At 46.0% G+C, this 25953-nt stretch overlaps 1 protein-coding gene across 2 annotated transcripts in view; it reads left to right on the forward strand.

The window, feature by feature from the left end:
- Positions 1-4041: 4041 nt before the first annotated feature.
- LOC115078701 (early activation antigen CD69-like) overlaps positions 4042-25953 on the forward strand; it is a 57737-nt gene continuing 35825 nt past the window's right edge. For both annotated transcript variants that reach the window (XM_029581679.1, XM_029581678.1), the window contains exon 1: positions 4042-4217. In XM_029581679.1, coding sequence (XP_029437539.1) covers positions 4145-4217 — 73 coding nt within the window. In that variant the 5' untranslated portion in view covers positions 4042-4144. The remainder of the gene's footprint in view (positions 4218-25953) is intronic.

Below are 25953 nucleotides of genomic sequence, written 5' to 3' on the forward strand. Positions count from 1 at the left end.
AACAAAGTCAGCATGGCTTTACCCAGGGCAAGTCTTGCCTCACAAATCTGCTTCACTTTTTTGAAGGAGTTAATAAACATGTGGATAAAGGTGAACCGGTAGATATAGTATACTTGGATTTTCAGAAGGCGTTTGACAAAGTTCCTCATGAGAGGCTTCTAGGAAAAGTAAAAAGTTATGGGATAGGTGGCGATGTCCTTTCGTGGATTGCAAACTGGCTAAAAGACAGGAAACAGAGAGTAGGATTAAATGGGCAATTTTCTCAGTGGAAGGGAGTGGACAGTGGAGTGCCTCAGGGATCTGTATTGGGACCCTTACTGTTCAATATATTTATAAATGATCTGGAAAGAAATACGACGAGTGAGATAATCAAATTTGCAGATGATACAAAATTGTTCAGAGTAGTTAAATCACAAGCAGATTGTGATAAATTGCAGGAAGACCTTGTGAGACTGGAAAATTAGGCATCGAAATGGCAGATGAAATTTAATGTGGATAAGTGCAAGGTGATGCATATAGGGAAAAATAACCCTTGCTATAATTACACGATGTTGGGTTCCATATTAGGTGCTACAACCCAAGAAAGAGATCTAGGTGTCATAGTGGATAACACATTGAAATCGTCAGCTCAGTGTGCTGCGGCAGTCAAAAAAGCAAACAGAATGTTGGGAATTATTAGAAAGGGAATAGTGAATAAAACGGAAAATGTCATAATGCCTCTGTATCGCTCCATGGTGAGACCGCACCTTGAATACTGTGTACAATTCTGGTCACCGCATCTCAAAAAAGATATAATTGCGATGGAGAAGGTACAGAGAAGGGCAACCAAAATGATAAAGGGGATGGAACATAGAAACATAGAAATGACGGCAGAAGAAGACCAAACAGCCCATCCAGTCTGCCCAGCAAGCTACGCAGTTTATTCATTTTTTTTTTACTTCCCCCCCCCCCCCCCCCCTTTTTCTCTCTCCCACCCGTCACTATTGGCTTCCAGCACCCTCTGGCCCCAACTCCCTTCCACCCCTCCACCAATGCAGAGAGCAGCGCCGTATCTGCATCCCAGTGAACATCCAGCTCAATTAGGGGTAGCAACCGCTGCAACAAGCAGGCCACACCCCTGCCCCATACTCTTACCCACCTCTTTGTTTGTTTGTTTGTTTTTTGTTTGAATTTTTTTTTTTTTTTTGGAGATGACAGCCCTCCGTGAAGGCGGAACACCAACCACTGGCCACTGGCATCCCGCTCCGTGAATGCCTCTGTGGCTACTGCCGCTCCGTGCAGTGTTTTGCTGCCTCCTCTTTATTCACGTCCTCTAGACTTTATGGATCCACAGTGTTTATCCCACGCCCCTTTGAAGTCCTTCACAGTTTTAGACTTCACCACTTCCTCCGGAAGGGCATTCCAGGCATCCACCACACTTTCCGTGAAGAAATACTTCCTGACATTGGTTCTTAGTCTTCCTCCCTGGAGCCTCAGCTCGTGACCTCTGGTTCTGCTGATTTTTTTCTGACGGAAAAGGTTTGTCGTTGTCTTTTGATCATTAAAGTTTTTCAAGTATCTGAAAGTCTGAATCATATCACCCCTGCTCCTCCTTTCCTCCAGGGTGTACATATTTAGATTCTTCAATCTCTCCTCGTATGTCATCCGATGAAGATCCTCCACCTTCTTGGTCGCCCTTCTCTGTACCGCTTCCATCTTGTCTTTGTCTCTTTGTAGATACGGTCTCCAGAACTGAACACAGTACTCCAGGTGAGGCCTCACCAAGGACCTGTACAAGGGGATAATCACTTCCCTTTTCTTACTCGATATTCCTCTCTATGCAGCCCAGCATTCTTCTGGCTTTAGCTATCGCCTTGTCACATTGTTTCGCAGACTTCATATCATTAGACATTATCACCCCAAGGTCCCTTTCCTGCTCCGTGCACATCAGCCTTTCCCCCCCCCCCCCCCCCATCAAATACAGTTCATTCAGATTTCCACTCCCCATATGCATGACTCTGCACTTCTTGGCATTGAATCTCAGCTGCCATATCTTCGACCACTCTTCCAGTTTCCTTAAATCCCGTCTCATTCTCTCCACTCCTTCCGGCGTGTCCACTCTGTTGCAGATCTTAGTGTCATCTGCAAAAAGACAAACCTTACCTTCTATCCCGTCTGCAATGTCGCTCACATAGATATTGAACAGGACCGGTCCCAACATCGATCCTTGCGGTACACCACTTAAAACCTCCCTCTCTTCAGAGAAAGTTCCATTTACCATCACACATTGTCTTCTGTCCGTCAACCAATTTGCAATCCAGGTCACCACCTCGGCCCTCACTCCCAAGCTTCTCGTTTTATTCACCAGTCTCCTGTGCGGAACCGTATCAAAAGCTTTGCTGAAATCCAAGTAGATGACATCGAGTGCTCTTCCTTGATCCAATTCCTTGGTTACCCAGTCAAAAAAGTCAATCAGATTTGTCTGACAGGATCTTCCCCTGGTGAATCCATGCTGCCTCTGGTCCATCAATTCTCCGGACTGTAGATATTTCACTATTCTCTCTTTCAGCAGTGACTCCATTACTTTTCCCACCACCGAGGTGAGGCTAACCGGTCTGTAGTTACCAGCCTCCTCCCTGTTCCCACTCTTGTGAAGCGGGACCACCACCGCTCTTCTCCAATCTCTTGGCACCACTCCCGTTTCTAGGGATCTATTGAACAGGTCGCACAGCGGTCCCGCCAGAACATCTCTGAGCTCCCTCAGTATCCTTGGATGAATCCCATCAGGCCCCATGGCTTTGTCCACTTTCAGATTCTTTAGCTCTTCCCATACATTTTCTACTGTAAAAGGATTTTCATCTATTCTACTTCCCTCCAGTTTCTTGTTGTGTAGAGATGGTCCTTCTCTAGGGTCTTCTTTAGTGAACACAGAGCTGAAGTATTTGTTTAATATTTCTGCCATTTCTTCGTCTCTCTCCACACATTGATCATTACCACCTTTCAATTTCACTATAGCACTTTGGACCTTTCTCTTTTCGCTGATGTATCTGAAAAATGTTTTGTCACTATTTTTTATCTCCTTGGCAATCCTCTCTTCCGCTTGACTTTTTGCCAACTTGATTAATTTCTTTGTCTCCCTCAGTTGAAACAAATATTCTTCTTTGTGCTCCTCCCTTTGGGATCTTTTATATTTCTTGAATGCTGTTCTTTTAGCTTTAATTTTGTTAGCCACCTCCTTTGAGAACCAGATAGGTTCTCAACGCACAATTAGGGGAACAACTCCCCTATGAGGAAAGACTAAAGAGGTTAGGACTTTTCAGCTTGGAGAAGAGATGACTGAGGGGGGATATGATAGAGGTGTTTAAGATTATGAGAGGTCTAGAACGGGTAGATGTGAATTGGTTATTTACTCTTTCGGATAGTAGAAAGACTAGGGGGCACTCCATGAAGTTAGCATGTGGCACATTTAAAACTAATCGGAGAAAGTTCTTTTTCACTCAACGCACAATTAAACTCTGGAATTTGTTGCCAGAGGATGTGGTTAGTGCAGTTAGTATAGCTGTGTTTAAATAAGGATTGGATAAGTTCTTGGAGGAGAAGTCCATTACCTGCTATTAAGTTCACTTAGAGAATAGCCACTGCTATTATTAGCAATGGTAACATGGAATAGACTTAGTGTTTGGGTACTTGCCAGGTTCCTATGGCCTGGATTGGCCACTGTTGGAAACAGGATGCTGGGCTTGATGGACCCTCGGTCTGACCCAGTATGGCAGGTTCTTATGTTCTTCTGCCGTGCTGGACGGACGGTGCTGGGTCTGCCCACAAAATGTGCTCCTGTTGCGTGAATCAAGGTTTGCACAGCAGGTGACTATTTGAAACCAAGACGCCCTGCTCTGGTTCAGAAAACGAGAGAATTCTACCCCGCGCCACTACGTCGTAGAGAGAGCCGGGAGGGAGGGTAGAGAGAGAGAAGCACAGGCTTGGATCTGCCCTGCTCTGATTGGCTTACGGCTGCACTATAGGGATAGGGTGCGCCTGTGCTTCATCGCCGCCGCGCGCGCCCGCCCGCCGCCATGCAGGAGCGAGCCTGGCTCTGGACGCTTCCATAAGTGTGCGGAGGTAGCGCGGGTGAGAGGGCACAGACCGAGGCAAGCGGTGCTCAGCGATGGAGGACGCCCGTTACAGCGCGGTTAGCGAAAGTGTGACTCTCTCGTTGTCAGCGGGAGACGGGCGCGGAGGTGAGCGGAGTTTTGGGGTGGAAGTGTTTTCTTTCCCGCACGCGCTAAACAGTTCTGTAGGCTTTCTTGAAATGAGCTAACAACCCGCTGCCAGTAAGATACGTTTAGTATTTTATTCTTACGAAATGCAATTTATTTGTAACTTTTTTTCCGTACAGAATTGCTACATGAGGGGAGGTGTAGGAGCCTGCAATCAGGAGCAGGGCCTCCCAGCCAGACTCATCCCCGCCGTTTCCTCGTTTCCCCCTCCCGTCCAGCCTCAGCCTCTGTTCCCTTTCCTTTGCCTTCCACCTCAGGCCTGATTTGCTGCCACTATTGGCAGCTCCACTACGAAAACTCTCTGAATTAGGTAAAAAGTAGCTAAAACCACCACCTAGGAAGGGATTTAAAAACGCTTCCACCTTCATTGCCTTAAAATTCTTAGTTTTATTCGCCAGTGTTATTTATTTATTTATTTAACATTTTTATATACCGACCTTCATGAAAGAAATTCATATCAGATCGGTTTACAAATAACATGGGGGAATAACAAAGTCAACCATATAACAAGAAATGAAAGTTACATATAACAAGGGGTATTAACCTGGAGGGCTAGGATAGCCGGAGCGATAGAAGGCATAACTGAACAAATTAGATAATACAATAATATGATGAGAAGAGGCTTAAGTGTATAGGCTACACTTGTCAGAGAGTTTAGGTAGGAGTCAGTGTCTGAATTATTGAGGAATTGCTGGATCTGTAGGTTAAGTGAAGGCCTGGATGAAGAGCCATGTCTTAAGTTTTTTACGGAAGGTAAGCGGGCATGGTTCTAATCTTTACGTGTTATGAACACGTAAAGAGAACTGGGCCCACCGGTGCCCTGAACGTTCCCAGTAAGGACAACCAGATTGCAGCCCAAGACGGAGGCATTTTCCTCCTCCTGTACTCCCACTTCAGGCGGACTGCTGCTGGAAATTACCCTAGCTCTTAGCTGCTGCCTCCTTCCTGCCCATCTCCCCTGCTGTTGTATGCACTTTGCACGTGCAGCTGCAGATTGGTGTGGAGTTGCTTTGCTGCATTGTTTCCCGACCCACTGTGCCTTCAGAGCTGATCCCCTGTACCATGGGAAAACCATCACTGCCTGATGCTGAAAGTCAGATCAACACCTGGTTTTTTGCTCTTAGCACCAAGTACCAGCAACAGCAGCTCCTCCTCCATGTACAGGAGCTCCTTTCTGAGATTTGGTGAGAGAGGTAATGGTGGTGTGGCTGCTTGGCAAGTGATCATAATATGATGAAATTTCAATTAATGACCTGAAGGGGGACCGTAAGTAAATCCACAGCCCTAGTACTAAACTTTCAAAAGGGAAATTTTGATAAAATGAGAAAAATAGTTATAAAAAAAACAACTGAAAGGAGCAGCTACAAAAGTAAAAAGTGTGCAAGAGGAGTGAACTGTTAAAAAAATAAATAAATAAATAAATAAAAAAAATCCTAGAAGCACACCACGCCTTAAGAAAGGTGGAAGGAAGGCAAAACGATTACCGGCATGGTTAAAAGGGGAGGTGAAAGAGGCTATTTTAGCCAAAAGATCTTCATTCAAAAATTGGAAGAAGGATCCAACAGAAGAAAGTAGAATAAAGCAAGTTAAATGTAAGACTGACAAGATGGTTAGATCCGCACATCTTAGCGAGGTCAGAGACCGTGCGATATCAATCGCAGGACCAAAACTATGAAATGCTTTGCCACAAAACTTGAGACTTCAATCCAATCTTAGAACATTTAAAAAGGACTTAGACCTGGTGTTTTCAGCAAGCTTATGGGATTAATTCTCAAGACGCAGGTTAAATATCAGACAGAGTTAATAATGACTTTGCTTTTATTGTTTCATTTACTGTCTCTTTTTTTAAGTAATGAATTTAGATACTTTTAGCTGGATTTTATTTGTATTGAATGGTTTTAAGTAATTTTTATTCTAATTATCTTATTTTTTATTTTATATTATATAAACCGTAGAGAGACTTGTTTTTTTGTATAACTGTGTAGAAAAGTTGCATAAATAAAACAAGACAGGAGTTGGCTGTAGAGGCAAAAACTCAGAGTAAATGCTTTTTTAAATTAGTTTTGTGGTCCACTTGCAGATCTCCACGGGAACTGCTTGCAAGGCAATGATGTGGAGTTCTCTCTCCACATTCACATTGCACTATTGTCTAGATAGGGATGGCTGACTCGAGAGTAGGTTTGGCCAGCCTGACCTCCAGTACCTGTTTGAGGTGTAGAACCTCTCTCTCCCAACCTGGGGCCCTTTGTTTGGGTTCAGGGAGTCTCCCCCTCTGCTATGAACAGCACTGTTGTGCCTATTGGCACCTGGTTGGATGTCTGTTGGACCCCTTTGTTTTGGGGAGCAGCTGTAGCTAGGGATTCAACCATTATAAGGGCTACCATCATGTCTGTCCTCGGGGGAAAATGCAGAGTCGCTTATCTGTAACAGGTGTTCTCTGAGGACAGCAGGAAGTTAGACCTCATGAAACCTGCCTGCCAACTCTGCGTGGACACATGGCATAGGGCATGCTCAGTGTGCCTAGTCAGAGTTCTAGAAACTTTGAGAAGTTTTCCATATCGGGGCTCCATGTGAGGACTAACATCCTGCTGTCTTTAGAGAATACCTGTTACAGGTAAGGAACTCTGTTTTACTTCTGTTAATGGTTGCCTATAATTTGTCCCTTGAAGACAGTGTTTTCTGTGCAGCACAGCTCATGTCCACACCAGAACTTGTCCCCTTGATATTATCTAGCAGCCTTCACTGATGTGACTCTGACTTTTAAGCTGAATTTATTCTGCAGGCTTTCGAATCAAGAAATAAGCTTAGACTGTACTACAGACTGCTGGGCTATACTTTCACTTGTGACACCTCAGCTGTGACTCTGAAATTGAATGATTAGACAGAATAAATCTTAACTTCACCTGTCACTGGTGAAATTAAAATGGTAATACAATGAGATGTTAAGTACCATTTTAGCTCACTGTTAATTTTACTATCCTGGCTTTTTTTTTGTTTAATACATTTTACTTCATCTCAAAGGGTGACCTGTAAAACCAGCACTAAAAACTAAATGTGCTGATTTTAGTGCAATTTGCTGCATTGGTAGTAATGCTAAAAGCAAGGTCACTGCATAATATTTGCATGGAAAGTGCACTAAAAGAGCTCATTTATTTCATGTTTCGTGGTGGGTAAATCAAGCACTTGATTCTAAATTTAATGCCATGTCCCTTTTGCTCAGCACCTCCCTGACAGGACTAGGGTTTCAGATTCCATCCTCTCCCAGTCAGTCGCTTCCCTCTGGCCACCTTCCTCTGCTGCCGTGGTAGAAATAGGTATCCTTCAGCCTCACACAACTTGAACACTAGCACTGGCAAGCTCACTCTCTACAGACTAGGAGCAAAACAAATACAGAGAACATGAATTAGCTTTTGAGCCCTCCGCATGGGGGGAGGAGTTAATGCCTTCACTTCTATTGAATTTACATAGGGAACTAACCCGTGCATACTATCAATTAGCAGGCCGATGCAGTATTGGCGCATGGAAAGCAGACGCTCAACGCTGAGCACCCACTTTCTTAACGCGCGCCCAACCACCTCTCCCAGGGACCTGATGTTATGAAATGATCTGCTGTGCTAGGAGACGCGGCTGGGCACCCCTGTGTGACCTGCTCTAAGCTGACATTTGTCAGTGAAAAGGACCCATCCCCTTTCAGAACAGCCTTCTGACATGTGCCTTGCCACATCACAAGTAGTTGCTGCAAAACAGTGCTCCCCAACCCCGTCCTGGGGGCCCACCAGCCAGTTGGGTTTTCAGGATCTCCACAATGAATATGCATGAGAGAAAATTAGCATGTTATGGAGGCAGTGCATGCAAATTTTCTCTCATGCATATTCATTGTGGATATCCTGAAAACCCACCTGGCTGGTGGGCCCCCAGGACGGGGTTGGGAACCACTGTTCATAAAACACAGTAACTTAGAGGCTGATGTAGTAACTTCAGTGGTCAGAAGTGAAAGTGAGTAGAAATTCTAGGCCCCCCCTCCACCATACTCCTGTAAAATGGCAGCGCTCCTCTTCCTGCCGGCCCGGGAACCCAGGCTGTTAGGTGTCAGAATGCCCAATAGAAGTGAATGGAAACTTAAAAACTTAAATCTCAGAGGTTGAAGTAAAGATTCATGCTTAGCAGTAAGCTTAGCGTACCTTATTAGAGCAATCTCTTGGTGCCTGATGGGTCAGTAATGCATATTCATTGTTTTTTTACATGGCCAGTGCCTTTACTGCCATAGGGGGAAAGCCAAATCTGAACAGTTTATGGTTTGCCACTTGTATTAAATATGGATTTTATCATACAAAATAAAGCAACTTGCAAGTTATAATAAAATGCCTCCGTACTGAATGACTGCTGAAAGGTGGTATTCTGTGGGAGGGTAGCAGTTTATGGAGTCTCTTGGTTTGATGTGGATATTGTAAACTGCTTTTATTGTAAAATGTTTACTATGGAATAGCAATCTGCATTCACATGTTCGTATTTAACCTGGATAGCTTTGCCTCTGTATTACAAGCTTTCTTTTCTTTAATGTTTATTAGCAACACAACATAAAATGATACAAACAGGTTGTCTATGTTCTACATGCCAATATTGTGATCATTTCTCACAGAATTCGTGAAGACTTTACATACATTAATGTCGAACTGCATTACAATGGTATGAACTTATATTAAATAAAATAACATGCTAACTATATAGTGGTGTATTGGCTGCCACTCATTATTTACTATATTGTTTGTGTGTGTATTTTTTATTTTCTCCCGTACCCTAGCTACAAGGCTCCAGAACAGCCTCTGAGTCTATGGTGATAACTTACTTGCAGAATCAGATAATGCAGGTTGTAATATTGATATGGTAATGAGGGTATTAATATCCCCAATTGTGAATAACTTCGTACTAGGCATGCAGTTTACATCCCAAAAAGTGAGTCTGATACGTATGCCTATCAGCTGGAGCTGCTCTGTTCTCCCTCCTTCCAGCTAGTATAGCGCTGACAAATTTTTTCAAAACTGTGCAGACGATCGCATCGAATAGCTGTCGGCTTCCCCATATAAAATACTTTATCTAATCTAGAGCAAAAGTGACTCATAGCTTTGTGCCACCATAAAGCTAATTCACATTTAACAGCATTGAAGGGTGCGTAAAACAGGCAAACTTTAGGGTCTGTGGGAATAGTGATGCGAGCTAACACGTAAACAAAATCACTGACAGCCTCCCACAACCTTTTCACATTTGGGCACTCCCAGCACATGTGTAAGAAGGTCCCTACTTTCCCACACCCTTTCCAGCAAAGATTACATTTTGCATAATTTTTCTGGCGTTAGATACCATCAGTATAGCACCTTGTATCCATTTTCTTTTATGGTGGTTGACACAGAGCTTCTACTAATACAGCGGTTCTCAACCTTTATAGTTCTGCGACCCTTTTAATACAATTCCCCACTATGTGGCGACCCCAACCGTAAAATTATTTTCGTTCATAGGCCTAAGTAACTGTACTGTATTTTCCAGTGTATAAGATGACCCCCAACTTTTACAGTTAAAATATAGAGTTTGGGATATCCTCGCTGTATAAGACTACCCCTCTTCCAACGTATTCCAACATTTACAGCAGGAGGGAGCGACTCGAGGAGCTTCGGCAAGCCCCTTTTGCCCAGCACCGGCCAATCGGGGAGCGAGGGAGCGCAGAATGAACTTTTTTACTGCATCCGGTGAGGGGAGGGAGTGACTGGAGGAGCGACAAAAAAACCATATTTCCGATGGCCTCTTAGGTGACCCCTAGCAAATCATCATTCGACCCCCAAAGGGGTCACGACCCACAGGTTGAGAACCGCTGTACTAATAGCAGTAAAGACTTGATCCCATGACTCCCCCCAAGTCTCGTTCCCATGCTTGCTGAAAAGTTGCCTTGCCTTGAAAAGTGCCCTTGATGGTAGTGATAATTCTAGTTATTGGCTTGATAACTCTATATTGGATTGGGAACCATTTGCTGCTAGGATAAGCACAGGGCAGATCCTTGTGGGACTCCTGTATTTAAGTTTACTTTTGTTTTGATAGGTTGCTGTTGAAAAATACTTGGAAACTTCTTTGAGATAAATAGGTGAACCATTTTATTACAGTACCAGTTGCCCCTATTTCAGATAATCTGTCGAGTAAGATGGAATGGTTGACTGTGTCGAAAGCGGCTGATAGATCAAGTAGTAATAAAATGTAACTTAGTCCTTTGTCGAATCCTGGAAGTATAGTGACATTTAGTGACAGGAGTAATGCTTCTGTGCTTAAATTTTTCCTGAAACCAAATTGGGCAGGGTGAAGTATGTTCGTTTCTATGTAGTCAGAGAGCTGGGAGTGGACTATTTTTTTTTTCTATGATTTTTGCGATGAAAGGTAAATTTGATATGGGTCTGTGGTTTTGGATATTCTCTTGGTCTAGGTTGTTTTTTAATAATGGCTTAATGATTGCTGTTTTTAAGCAGTCAGGGTATTTCCCTTCAGTGAGGGAGAAGCTAACTATGCCCATTATTGTTTAATTATTGGGTTGTCGAGCAGTTTAATAGTTTGTATGGGGATGCTGTCGATGGGATGGTTAGATGGATTCATTTTTTTGATTATTTTTTAGATTTCTAGTGAGGAGGCGGAGTCTAATTCATGCCAAGTTATTTCCAGAGACGATATTGTAGTTTGGGTGTGAGTAATGGTGTTATTGGAGTTGTTTGTTAATTTTTCTGGGTTTTTTTTTTCTGTGAAGCTTTCTGCAAAATCATTACTGTTTGTGCTGGGAGGTGTTCTTGTTTTATTTGGTGAAGAGCATTCTGGGGTTCTGATGGTATTTATTTTGGTTGAGTAGAAATCTTTCTTTGCATTGTGGATAAGTTTTGGTTGGTTTTTTTTTTGTAGTTTGCTAATTGCGATCGGTATGCATTGAGTAATGGGGTAGTTTTTGTTCTTGCACCAGAATCTCTCCTTTTTTCCTTAGTTCTCGTTTAGCTTATCTTATGCTGTCATTGTACCATTGAGTGTGGTGTTCTGGAATTTTTATAGTTTTTATGATTGGGTTTGTTTTATCAGCTACGGCTTTGGTAATGTTGATCCATGAGGTTGTGGCTGTTTCTGCGTTTAAGTCAATGATCTTGAGCTGCTGTTGGAGATTTTGTTGTAGTATTTCGCTATCAAAGGGAGGACGATATGAGATGGTTCTTATGTTGTTTTCTATTCTGGTGGGTATACAATTGTGGGTCAGGGTGGCATGGATGAGAGAGTGGTCTGACCAAGGGATTTCGGTTATTTCAGTTTGGTGATAATTCCAGGTGTCCATGTTGATGATGTAGGTGTGCCTTGGGGAAACACTGCCCCAGATCAAACGACTTTCAGGCCGATACGGTACAGTGCATAATAGCGCTCGCAACATGCAAATGCATGTTGATGGCCCTATTAGTTATGCCTGCGCGATACAGAAAGTAAAATGTGCAGCCAAGCCGCACATTTTACTTTCAGAAATTGGCGTCTACCCAAAGGTAGGCGCTAATTTCTCCGGGCACCGGGAAAGTGCACAGAAAAGCAGTAAAAACTGTTTGTGCACTCTCCGACTTAATATCCCCATGATATTAAGTCGGAGGTCCCGAAAGTTTAAAAAAAAAAAAAAAAAAGAAAAAGAAAATTTGAAATAGGCCCGCGGGTCAAAAACGGATGCTTAATTTTGCCAGCGTCCAGTTTCTGAACCCATGGCTGTCACCAGGCTCGAGAACAGATGCTGGCAAAATTGAGCGTCGGCTGTCAAACCAGCTGACAGCCGCTGCTCCTCTCAAAAAAGAGGCGCTAGGGACCTGCTAGTGTCCCTAGCGCCTCGTTTTTACTGTATTGGCTCATTTGTAAATAAGTCTTGAAGTGAGTATCTTACTACAGTGTAGTGAAAGCAAAACATACAACATAATGATAGCAGCTATAAGCACAAGTGTTGCATCCACTCTGCCCCCAAAGTTTGTTTATCAGGGTAATACCACCTGCTGCTGCTGCATGTTACCCCACTTGTTCATTTCCATCTCTGGCCACCAAAGATTCTTTCCCATGCCCTTTTGAATCCCATTACAGGTTTTCTCTTTGAATTACTGTCTAGCAGGAGTGGCAAGCTACCAGAGGGGGAGTGTGCCAGGCAAGAGGAATAATGCATGGGTAAATCTGTTTTAAATAATAAAGCAAAACTAATCATTCGTCTAAGCTTCCTCCCCACAAATGGCCCTGGTTTTCAGGATATCCACAGTGAAGATGCATAAGAGAGATGCATGCCCTGTCTCCATTGTATGGAAAGCTATCTCATGCATATTCATTAGGAATATTCTGAAAGCCTGTCCTGGAGAACAGTCTTCGGGAGGGTAGTCGTGTTAGTCTGCACTGTGTCGGGCGGCACCTAACAAGTTTATTGAAGCATGAGCTTTCAAGAACAAAGTCCACTTTTTCCCATCTGAAGTGGACACTATCCTCAGAAGTTCATGCTTTAATACATTGATTAGTGCAGTGGTTCTTAACCTCTTTTCTCAGGACACGCCTGAGAGGTGATGACGCTCACATGCGTGACTCACTGAAAACATGACTATTGTGGTACTAAATATAAGCACATGTTCTGCATACACAGGGAGTCCCCTGCTTCCTAACAATTGGTGCAGAGCTGAGCTAAGACTTTTCCCTGTACACTCACCATACAAAAAAGATATTCTGATTCTGGTATTGTCTTAACAGCATCACAAACGCTCTCTACTACCAGATGCAAACTCCACTCTGTACATTTCTATCAGACCTGCCTTACCTCAGCAGCACTAACTCCAAGAAATGAAACAGCAATAGCCCTGCCCATGAAAAGGCAGCACCAGTGCAATATCATATGGAGAAAATACAGCCAATAAGGCTGATACTCACCTCTAATAAAGCACCTCATCTCAGTCACATCCACACAGAGCACAGACAGACCTGCCTTACCTCAGCAGCACTAACTCCAAGAAATGAAACAGCAATAGCCCTGCCCATGAAAAGGCAGCACCAGTGCAATATCATATGGAGAAAATACAGCAAATAAGGCTGATACACACCTCTAATAAAGTACCTCATCTCAGTCACATCCACACAGAGCACAGACAGACCTGCCTTCACCTAATATAGAATAAAGGACCGTAAACTACAACTGTGCAAACAAAACCTGGAATGGAAACCCCAAGACCAAGAACTAGAAACAGAAATATATTTCCCCCTACACTAAAAAAAAAAAAAAAAAAAAAAAAAAGTTCAAAGAGAGAAGAAATGCAAATTCTCAAAACTGACCTAGGATGACCCTTGTACCCAGTCCCTCCCCTCCATGCCCCCATCACCCCTCACTTCTCCCAACTCCTCAATCATCCCTTCACATGTCCCTATCTCTGTCCAACATTCCCGACATCCCCCACTCCTGCTCCCTCTCTCCCCTGCCCTTCACTCTCCCCTATCCAAAAAACCTCTGACACCTCTTTCCTACCCCTGCCTGCTCAGCATCCACCACATCCCCATCTTTCTCTCCACTTCATTTCTCTTCCCTGCCCAGCAGCTCCAACCCCTCCCTCTACCTCTCCCTACCCAGCAACCATAACCATCTTTCCCCTATCCCTTCCTATCCAACACTCTTATCTTCTTATGCTTTCCTTCCTAGTACATTTCCCCCTCCTCCTTGCTCCCAGCCAGTATAAAAGCCTTCAGTCCAATCCAGAGTCTCCCTCCTGCTTTATCAGCAGCAGATGAGGGCATTGAGGAGAGGAAGACGAGGAGGCAGCATCTGCAGTGGATCTACAGAGCAGGCAGCTCCTGCCTTCATGTCCAAGCCCCATGAGGTGAAGAGAGCATCAGCAGCCTCACTGCCAGGCAGGGGAAGATAATGGTGGTGTCCTGCCAGCCCCATATGAACGGGAGTTGGTGATTATCTCGCTCTAATCTGGGTGAAGGAGCAGGGAATAACAGTCAACTGGCCAGGAAGAGGAGAAGGAAGCAAGAGCAGCTCTTGTCATACCCAATAAAAGAGAAGTCACCCAACTCCTGCCTAGGCTGGTGAGGAAAGATCAGTCTTCTGCTGGCTCTGCGACGCACCTGTTGAGACCCCTGGATTAGTGTATAAGGTGCCACCTGAATCCTGTCCTGTATGAAGAACAGATTAGCCGATTGGGAGAAGGCTAAGCCCTGGATACATACATTGAGTTTACAGTGTAACCTGTCACTTGTATTTTGTTTGAACACTTATTTAAAGTATTACATATTACCATTTTCTTAGCTTTTAATTTCAATAAAGAACTGTTGCCATCATCCAGGCAGTTTAGTATCACTTATTGCTTCAAAGCTTCTGTAATCGCTGCCTGCTAAGGTCTGCATCCATTTGGAAGGCAGGCTTTCTCTCCGTAGCAATTCATGAAAAATGTCTTTATACAAAATGGGCCTGTGCTGTGAACTGCTACACAGATATCTTAAAGAAACATCAGTGCCCTGACCACGCCTGTGTGATATCATTGGCTGAGTTCTTTAGCTTTGTCCTGGAAGATTTTGCAATCGGTATTAGCACCGTGTTTTTTAATAGCAAAAACAGGGAGAGCTATCAATGTTCTGATTTACTGAATGAACTGCACAAATTCCTCCTGTGACCTCTGCTGCCTGGTACTGTTCTGGGTTTTCAGTTTTTCTCATGGACGCTCTGTGAGGTAACTTCTTTCTTTCAAGCTGGGTCTGCAGACTTCGCTATCTATCTGAAGCTGCCTTCCTGGGACAACAAAAGCTTTCTCTACCATGTGTGCTTCCTTGAAGACTCTGCTGGGTGTGTGTAATAGGTGCTAAACATAGCACTTGAATCACTGAGTGTCTGAAAAACTTTGCCCAATACAGTAAGATCTTAGTTCTGTTCTTCAGAAATGGCATTAATCTCCTACCACAATATAGGTCTATGTGATTTACAACAAATCATACATGAAATAATTTGATGATAATGTAAAAAACAAACACAACAATAAAAAAAAAAAAAGACAAAACAGAAAAACGCTCACCAGAGGAAGTTCATATTAATCAATAGTTTTCACCAACATTACTTAACAATCATCAGTTATTCAGGACCCGCCGTAGGCATATTGAAGGAGGAAGCTTTTTAATAGACGCCTAAACTTTTTTAAGTTGTCTTGCGCAGGCACCTCATACAGAAGAGAATTCCATGAAGATGGAGCGGCAACAGAAAACGATCTTTCACGGGTTGAAGAAAGACAAACGGGGTATGTCCAGTAAACCAAGTTGTGATGACCTCAGCCCACGAGTTGGCTTGTAAGTCCTTAATAGGGAGGAGAATCAGGACTGAGCAATCTGAATACTGTCATGGGAATTTTATACCAGATTTGTTCAGAAACTGATAAATCATTTCAAAGGAAAGAGAGGTGATGGTGTCAAGGAGTCTAAACCACACAGAGTGGGGCTGATGGCTGCGGTGAGGAGGCAGGGAAGAATGAAGCTGCTCACCACTACCAGGAGCCTGAAATCGCATGCAGATGATGGACGTGTGCTGTATCCGAAATGAGCTGCTAACCCCGAGGAGCATTTCCAGGCACAGTGAGTACTGTTATCAGGCAGAGGGAGGGACTATCTGGGAGCCAGCACTTGGGTGTTGGGGTGGAGGTAATACAAGTACTTGAGAAGGGGCAAAGGGGTCATGAGTAGAGCATGAAGGAGAGTCAGTGCTTAGGATGGGTACATAAGAGGTGACTTGGAAAGGTGCTGTGGGTGGAGGAGTAGTACTTGGGAAAGGGCCATGGAGAAGGCAGGCACGTAAACTGCAGGGGGGAGGTGTCAAGGGTGATGGGAAAGCAGTGAGGCACTCATGAAGGGGACAGGAGCGAAAGACACTGGGATGGGACCATACGGTGATGGCAGCATGGGGGGAAGGGTGGTAGAAACAGAGAAGCAAAAAAGGAGCAAGTGCTCCATCCCATCTGCCCAGCAAGCCACTCCCTGCAGTTAGCTCCAAGCCTTATGAGAAGCCATAAATTGCAGCTAGCAGCATCTTTTTTGCTGGGTTATGAGCGTTCTTGAAAATGCAGTCAGTGCTGCCATAGAAGCAGTTCAGTGTGTTTTGTTTCCCCTTATCTGAGTAACAGTATCCCAGACTGTTAACATAAGAAAATGCCATACTGGGTCAGACCAAGGGTCCAACAAGCCCAGCATCCTGTTTCCAACAGTGGCCAATCCAGGCCATAAGAACCTGGCAAGTACCCAAAAACTAAGTCTATTCCATGTAACCATTGCTAATGGCAGTGGCTATTCTCTAAGTGAACTTAATAGCAGGTAATGGACTTCTCCTCCAAGAACTTATCCAATCCTTTTTTAAACACAGCTATACTAACTGCACGAACCACATTCTCTGGCAACAAATTCCAGAGTTTAATTGTGCGTTGAGTAAAAAAGAACTTTCTCCGATTAGTTTTAAATGTGCCCCATGCTAACTTCATGGAGTGCCCCCTAGTCTTTCTATTATCCGAAAGAGTAAATAACCGATTCACATCTACCCGTTCTAGACCTCTCATGACTTTAAACACCTCTATCATATCCCCCCTCAGCCGTCTCTTCTCCAAGCTGAAAAGTCCTAACCTCTTTAGTCTTTCCTCATAGGGGAGTTGTTCCATTCCCCTTATCATTTTGGTAGCCCTTCTCTGTACCTTCTCCATCGCAATTATATCTTTTTTGAGATGAGGCGACCAGAATTGTACACAGTATTCAAGGTGCGGTCTCACCATGGAGCGATACAGAGGCATTATGACATTTTCTGTTTTATTAACCATTCCCTTCCTAATAATTCCCAGCATTCTGTTTGCTTTTTTGACTGCCGCAGCACACTGAACCGACGATTTCAATGTGTTATCCACTATGACACCTAGATCTCTTTCTTGGGTTGTAGCACCTAATATGGAACCCAACATCGTGTAATTATAGCATGGGTTATTTTTCCCTATATGCATCACCTTGCACTTATCCACATTAAATTTCATCTGCCATTTGGAAGCCCAATTTTCCAGTCTCACAAGGTCCTCCTGCAAACTTCGGGCTGGTTACTACATGAAAATGTTCTTTAATTAGAACATGGTGGTGCAGAAATGTCTCTGCTTACTAACATTGCCATGTTGTGGATATTAGCTTAAGCCACATAATAAAATGAGCACATTCTGTGTCTTAAGCTGTCCCCCTTCCCCCTCGGGGACACGTTGGCCCTGCTGCCTGGGACGTCCTTTGGGAGGCCCAGGTGCTGGAGCTTCTCTAAGCCCATAACATCTTGATTGTGTGCGCGCCTTTGTGTGGCTTTCTGCGCAGCTCCCATCTTGCCTCAGTCTTTTTTTTTTTCTTCTGCACTGCGGGTTGCATGTGGAGTGCGTCTCAAGCAAAAAAAATAATGCTGTGGCCGCCTGGCTTCAAGTTTTGCCAGTGTGACAAGATTATGACTACGACTGATTTGCCATCTGCAATGTTACCTCTGCCTCAGTCCGGACCATGATCCTGCTGCGTGCAGGGGCTGTGGCTGCATGTGTCCCCGGGCCCCTAAAATCGCCAAGCTAAAGGAGGCAGCTTCGGGGTCTTGCACCCTTAACACCACTTCAGCCCAGTCCTTTCCTGGACCCAGTCGGGACCATCCAGCTTCAAAAAGAGCCTCGGTGGGGCTTTCGGGCAACCCTGGGGTCCAGCCAAAGTGCCCCCCCCCCCCATTGGCCCTATGCATGGAACTTCGGGAGACATGCCGGCCCTGTTTCTGAAGGTACCAGCACCAATCTGCTCGGCACCCCAATGCACCAGGCCATGCCAACACCCAAGCACCAAGCAAAAGAGAGCCTCAGCGGTCAATGCACTGACGCAAGACGGCATCGGGATCAACGCACCATGTGTCGCCAGCAAAGAGATCAGCACAGGGACGCACACCACCACCTGCCCCGAAGCATAAAAGATCCATCAACAGTGGACTCCCACGCACATGTGCTGTGGACAGATCCCCCGCAGTTACCCCTTCTGCGAGAAGAGCGACATGAGGCATCTGCTTCTGCTCGGATGTCCATCCAGGCTCTGAATATGGATCCACGGGGTCTATTCGGATGTGTCCTCAGTGTCTTGGGGCAGGCAGTCAAGTTCCCACTTGCAGGAGCCCCTGGCCAAAAGTCACAAATATACTGCAGTGGAGAAGGCCGTTAAGTTACCGAGGCCCAGACTCGGCTATTCTTCTTGCTGCACTACCCCTGAGGGGGCTTCCAAAGGAACCATCTTCTGCCCCTGCACATGACACCTTAGCCTCTCAGGAGATGTCGCAGATTTCACAGATATTGATACAATTTCTCTTGTCTGTGGAGCAACAGGCCCTTGGCCAACGTACCAGCAGGACTTAAGTTTCTCCCCGTGAGTCCCTGCTGTCACCCCACCAGGGGAGCATTAGCCCTGAACCACTATGCCTCCTCAGGGCTCTCTGCTTCAAGATGTTTCTCTTCCCCGGTCTCCATCCACATCTCCTGGCTCCTCAACCGGTTATCCTTCTGGAGGACCAACCTGAGCCGGTTTGCCCCCTGGAAGACTTCTACTCTAAATTCATGGGAAACAGGCTAATCGTAGAGACCAGAAAGGTGCCAGACCCTTGGGTGGAGGTTCTCAGCATATTAAAGATCGTTGAGATGCCGTCTGAGCCCATAGCCTTGCCCTTGCATGCCATGTTGAATGCCGTGATTACCAGGGCTTGGGAGTTTCCCTTCTCCGGACCAGCAACATCGCGAAAAACCAATCTCAAGTTTCACATGAGACAATCCCCCTTTTACAGTGTGGTCTAGCTCCCCCTATGCTTCCATCATGGTCATATCAGCCATGAAGAGGGTTCTTGTGGTCTGGTTTGGCCTCTGTTGGAAACAGGATGCTGGGCTTGATGGACCCTTGGTCTGACTCAGTATGGCAATTTGTTTTTAACACCCCTTCAGCGTGAGATTGCAAGTACCTAGATTTTGGCAAGCACGGCTTTCAAGCCGGTATGCTTAATGCCAAGATCCAACACTGCCACCTATATGAGTGTCTCCAGACTCTTTACAAGCAGGATGGTAGTCTTCACAGAGGGGTGATGACATCAGATAGAGCCCAGCACAGAATACTTTTGTCAAAGTTTCTAGAACTTTGACTGGCACACTGAGCATGCCCAGCATAGCACCAACCCTGCAGCCATGCAGGACCCCTTCAGTCTTTTTCCACGGTGCTGTTGCCTCGTGGTTTGGAGCTCTTCATTATTTTTCCCTTCATGGAAGAATTTCATTTTTTTTCGGGTCCCCCCCCCCCCATCACGAATCGGTTCCTCTGGCATTCGGTAGGTACACTTTTCGTGTTGCGGTCAGTTCCCAAGCATCTGCCTCAGCCCTGCTATGGTCCAGAGCCATCAAACCGGTTCCCCGTGCCCAGAGTGGCCGCCGGTTCTACTCCAGGTATTTTTTCTTTTTCATTCCAAAGAGAACAGACAGCCTCCGTCCCATCCTTGACCTCCGGGCCTTAAACAGATTACTCCGGAGGGAGCAGTTCAAAATGGTAACCTTGGGCACCTTACTCCCACTTCTTCATCAGGGGGGACTGGCTCTGCTTTCTCGAGCTACAGGACGCCTACGCACACATTGCCATCTTTCCGCCTCATCGAAACTATCTGTGCTTCGTGGTAGGCCAGCAGCATTTCCAGTACAGGGTTCTTCCCTTTGAGCTTGCCTCTGCACCCCGAGTCTTCATAAAGTGCCTGGCAGTGGTGGGAGCACTTTTGTGCCACGAGGGGGTGCAAGTGTTCCCATTTCTGGAGGACTGGCTCTTCAAGAGTTCCTCGAGGGAGGGAGCCCTTCAGTCCCTGAACTCGACAGTGGGGATCCTCCAATCGCTGGGGTTCCTAGTCTATTTCCCCAAATCCCAGCTGTCGCAATCCCAGTGACTGTTTCATCAGTGCGGATCTGGACACTACGGTGGCCAAGACGTTCCTTTCCAGCAATCACATAGCCATCCTGGGGTTAGCCAGGTCCGTTTGTCGTCGGCAGCCGGCCTCAGCCCTGAAGTAGCTTGGTCACATGGTGTCATCACTGCACATCACCCTAATGGCCTGCCTGGCCATGAGGGTTACACAGTGGACCCTGCGGTCTTGGTGATACCAAGCCTCTCAGGAACTCTCTGAACTGGTCTGGATAACCGAACCGTTTCAGCGCTTCCTTGTCTGGTGGGTGCAGAAATCCAACCTGAGCAAGGGACTTCTTTTCCAGCCCCCTGCTTCTCAGGTGATCCTGACCATGGACGCCTCCAACCTAGGCTAGGGTACCCATGTCAACGGCCTCCGCACGCAAGTGGTGTAGTTGAAGCCCAAGGCAAGATGCCAGATAAGCTTCCTGGAACACCGGGCGATCTGGTATGCAATCTACGCGTACCAGAACTGCCTGTCCCATAGGGTTGTCTTGACTCAGACAGATAAGCAAGTAATGATATGGTACAGGAACAAACGGAGGCACAGACTCTTATCTCCTCTGACAAGCAGTGCAGATTTGGGCCCGGGCCCTGCCCTGTCACATTCCATGCTCCTGTATGCAGTGTACCTGGCAGGGATGGAGACTGTGGTGGCAGACTGCCTCACACCCCCACGAGTGCTCCCTAAAACCCTCTGTGGTGAGCAAGATCTTCCACCACTGAGGTCAGCCGGATGTGGATCTCTTCATGTCCTTGTAGAACTACAAGGTTAATCGCTTCTGCTCCCTGCGCAGGGAGGGAAAGGAACCAGCCGTGGATGCCTTCACCCACTCCTGGAGTGTGGGTCTCCTGTATGCATACCCTCTGATTTCCACTCATAGGCAAGGTTCTTGTGAAGCTACAACAGGACAAAGGTTTTATGATCCTTGGGGCCCCACACTGGCTGCGACAGGTCTGGTTTCCAATCCTCCGTGACCCCGCGGACTTGGGTTCACCTGCATTTTATTTTTCGCTCATTTTTTTAATGCTTTGATAGGAGATTGAAGGGGGTCCCCCGCGTGGCTGCAGGGTTGGTGGCATACTGGGCTGGGCTCCATCTGATGTGTCCCATCGGTGAGGACTAACCTCCTGCTGTCCTGGGAAAACACCTGTTACAGGTAAGCAACTCTGCTTTACTCCTTACCATCTCCAAAGCATTCGACACATCTGCATGATCCACAGCAGGGTGCCGTCACCGCCAGACTCCTGGCACGGCTTCGGGCCAGCGCCATCAGGGAGGACGGCCACGAGAAACTGGCCAATCTTCCCTGTTTCCTTGATAACCTTTTTGGAGACAAATTGCACAAGACAATGGCCCAATTAAAAGAACAAAATGTGGCGGTCATGTCTCTGACATCACCACCAGACCCTTCATCTGCAAAAAAAAAAAAAAGTACTTCCCAGCCTGCTGGAAGCCCTACTTTCAAAGGCATCCATACACCCCCTTCCCCCATAGCCTTATCCTCAACTACGGATGCAACCTTCCCAACAGTCTCGGAACGTTCCTGGCAGCGTAATCCGCGTCAACCTCGCCCTCCTTCCCGACAGCAACACCCCCAGAACCCCTTGGAGCTTTTAGAAATGTGTGGGCCACCTCTAGTGCTGCCTGTCGCTGGCAGGCTTTCACATTTCCTTCATTCTTGGGAAGCGATGGGTGCTCAAGATCATCAACGAAAGTTATACCCTGAATTTCAAATCCACACGGACCAGCTGATGCCTCGGAAGAGCTCACCAGGCTGCTTCTCCAATGTTCCATCGGCCGAGTACCCGTCCCTCAGTGGCATCAGGGGTGTTCTACTCCCAGTACTTTCTCATCCCCCAAGAAATCCGGGGGAGGGGGGGGGCATTGTCTATTCCTGGACCTGTAAGCCCTCAAGTTTCTAACCAGAGAGAATTCAAGAGGACTTCTCTCAAACTTATACTTCCCTTCCTATAGCCCAACGATGGGATGTGTGCTCCCACATCCCTATGCACCATATGTACTGGTGGTACCTGTGCTTCTAAGTCAGTGGACATCACTTCCAGTACAAGGTGCTCCCCTTGGGCTTCTCATCAGCCCGGGGGGTCTTCATAAGTGTCTAGCAGTTGCTGTGGCCCACTGAAGGAAACAGGGAATCCAACCGTTTCCTTACCTCGACGACTGGCTGCTGGTAGCCCGGATCCACTTGCCCTACACAGCACATGATTCCTTCCCAAAGACAGTGCCCTCGCCCTGCAGACCATGGCCACTCAGCTGCAGAATGCCACGCACGCTCCCTCCTTCCCTCTCCCTCCCTCTCTCTCCCTAGTACAAACAAAAAGGCATAGGGGTGTTATGTTACTACAGTATAAAACCCTTTCCTTTAGAAAACATTAAATTATACACATAAGTTTAATGACAAATTCTAAAGGCGGATCTTAATCCTCTCCATTCTGGACATTTCTGATAGTGTATTTGTTGAAAACCTCAAACTCTACCACCTATGAAATTCAGCATCATTGGGTGACTATTCCAGTGCATTGAACCGATACTCCTGGCGCCATTCTACACTACAGCAGAGTGCAGGATTTACACAGAACTTCCATTTTCTGTGCTGAATTTGGCAAGAATGGAGTAGGCTCTGGCATGCTGTGAACAGAGCCCATCCCACTCGGGCCCCACTCAGAGCGAGTCTGTTAGTTGGTGTAAGTCTGCGGCGGGGGGGGGGGGGGGAGAGAGGAAGCATAGATGAGTAGATTGTGAACGAGTGGGTGTATGTGTAACTTTGGGAGCTGGTGTGTGTGTATGGGAGGGAGTGAGGCTGCTGGTTTGCTTGTGAGGGTGTTATGGGTGAGAGCTTGTGTGAAGGGATGTGTGTGTGAGGGAGCCAGTGTGCAGGGGTGTGGCAGAGACAAAGGTAACATATGTTAGGGTGTATGTATGAGAGAGGGAGCCTGGAGGAGGGGTGTGTGTGTGAGAGAGGGAGCCTGTATCATGGGGGTGTGTATGCACTAGTGAGAGGGAAGCCTGTGTGTGGGTGAGAGGGGTCAAACTCGGAGGGGAGATGGGAGAGAATGGCAGATGGAGGAGTTGGGGCTTGAGGGCAAAGTGAAAGGAGATTGGCCAGGGGCATAGGGAGAGAGGGTGGGTCACTCTTATAGTGAACATTTATTATTTAATACTTTTTATATATCTACATTCATGACAGGTCATATCACATCGGTTTACATCAAAACTTAGAGAACTGAAGAAGAAATTACAATAAACAAGGGGGTGAGAACTTGGAGAGGCTAAGGGAAAAGGGAGGGAAAAGGAGCCTCAGGGGGTGGGAAAATGAACATGTAAGACAATACTCAAAATACTTAACTCTGCATCTTTAAGTAATTTTTTCTGTATTGCATTTTGAATTACATAGACTGTCATTGTTTTGACCACTATAAAGGTCTTAGGTTTTTTTTCGTAGAATTTTAAATATATTTGTGCAGAATCCCCCCCCCCCCCCCCCCCCCCCCAGCAGTAACCAAGAGCATTTCATTACAGCAGCCAGGGAATCGGGTTTCTAAAGTTGCACTGACAGCGGATAAATTAAGTGTGCAAAGTGAGGTAAGGAGAGATTGAGCAGGGTTCCTGTGCAGCAGACTCCTCCTTTTCCTGCTGCTCCTGCTCACCCTCCCCATGCCGAGGTGGGAACGTTTGCTCTCCCTGAGTCTGTGTAAAATCTCCCGGGCAGCAGGGTCCCTGGTGGCCACGCCCACTTCCTGTCTGTGTATTGTAGCGTGCGCAGGCGCAGTTGTGCTGACACGAGTACCGGCAGCCCCTAATCTCCCTACATTATAAGAATAATCTTACATTTATTATATGCAGTAACTTAAGTAATGCTCTAGTCTTGTTCTCTCTACCCATGTTAAAGGGTAATATTAACCCTTGGCTCTTCCATTTGAGGGAGGGGGGTAGGTGTGCATTCTGCATGGAAAGATCACAGTTAAACAGGAAGGAAGGGGCAAGCGTTGCAGTACTGCAAGGTTGTGGAGGAAGGGGGTTTGATGCGGGAACCTCATCAGTTTGAACAAAGCTGGGCATAGAGGGGAGTCCAGCAAGGGGCTAAAACGAAAGCTTGCTAGGAGCATGCAAGAGCTCCCTTAGTGCACACTAACAACAGGAAGTCGTGCAGGAGCTGTCGGTGTGCGCAGTCTCTGCTCCTGCTGCACGTTGGACTGGACAAAGGGGCGACTGTGGTTTGCCACCCCCCACCCAGCTGAAAGCTGAAATTGCAAGAGAAAAGGAAAATGGGCGGATTACAGAGGTCTCGCAGTCTCTCACCCCCCCCCCCCCCCCCCCCCCGACCTCTTTCCATGAAAGGCTAATTTCCACGTTTGCACAGGGGACCGATTTTGCAGAAATCATCCAAATAGCAACGTCCTATGATGTGGGTTCCTTTCAGGGCTTCCCCATCCTGTCCTGGAGACCCCACAGCCAGTCGGGGTTTCAGGATATCCACAATGAATGTGCATATTATGGGGACTCGTTATGCTAATTTATCTCATCATTGTGAATAACCTGAAACACCGATTGGCTGTGGAGTCCTCAGGACAGGTTGGGGAAGCCCTGCCCCTAGTTAATAGATGACTTATAGGTTCCCAGCATGAGCATATTCAAGATGCTAACTTGCATGGATCACTCAGCAGTACAGGCCAGAGGTAATGGTGCAGGGTGGTCTCCTCTCACTGACGCCGCAGGATGGTTGAAAGGGCACTCCGGTTGTCAAACCCCAGAAGAAGGGTGTGCAGCCCACTGCTGAGCTGGAGGGAAGAGTGAGGGTTTGATGCAAGGCAGTCTATCAGGCAATCCTTCCAAAATACATCCATCCTAGTGCACCTTTCAAATAAGGACTTGTCAAAGGGATTTGCTTCTGTTCTGAAATCCATTGCATACCTATTATTCTGACAGCAGGTGACTTTAGTTTTCTGGTCTATTTTATTCAGCTTGGACCTTTGCACTGGTAGCTCAAAGCGAGTTACCTGCAGGTACTGAAGTTCATAACTTTGGGTTATATTTTGATTTGGAACTGAAAAACAATCACCAATTTGTTTTTTCTGGATATTATTTATTTATTTGGCATTTTTATATACCGATATTCATGTAACAAATTACAAATCACCTCTGTTTACATTCAAACAATAATCTTTGCACAAGGATGCATTACATTGAACAGGGAGATCAAGACTTGGATCCAAACAAACGGGGAAAAACAATTAGATAACTTGGTAAGAGTATTACAGCTGAAGAACATTTGATGGTGTATCACTCCTCAGAGCGGCTTGCTGGTGCTGTAGTTCAACTAACAAAGCTGCCTGATCTGAACCCAGAATTTTTTTTGGTAGATAAATCTGAGTTCTGCACTATTGTTCATGCCTTTGTACTAACCACAATTACTGAAACTCTTTATATTGTTCTCCTGAATATTAGTGCCCTGCAACCGCTGCACCCAAGGTTGGTCTTGGGGGCATCCCCCAGAGATCATGTGGACCCCATTGCTTCTTCAATAACATTGGTTGTCAGTGAAGCAGTTTCAGGTCCTTACCTTGTGTATAATTGTCTGCATAATATTGCTTCAAGCTATATAATGGATTTATTTTCTGTGCATACTGCAAGGAGATCCTTGCATCCTATCAATCATTTATTAGATGTTCCAAC

Source organism: Rhinatrema bivittatum, chromosome 16 (assembly GCF_901001135.1).
Source record: "Rhinatrema bivittatum chromosome 16, aRhiBiv1.1, whole genome shotgun sequence".
Classification (NCBI taxonomy): Eukaryota; Metazoa; Chordata; class Amphibia; order Gymnophiona; family Rhinatrematidae; genus Rhinatrema; species Rhinatrema bivittatum.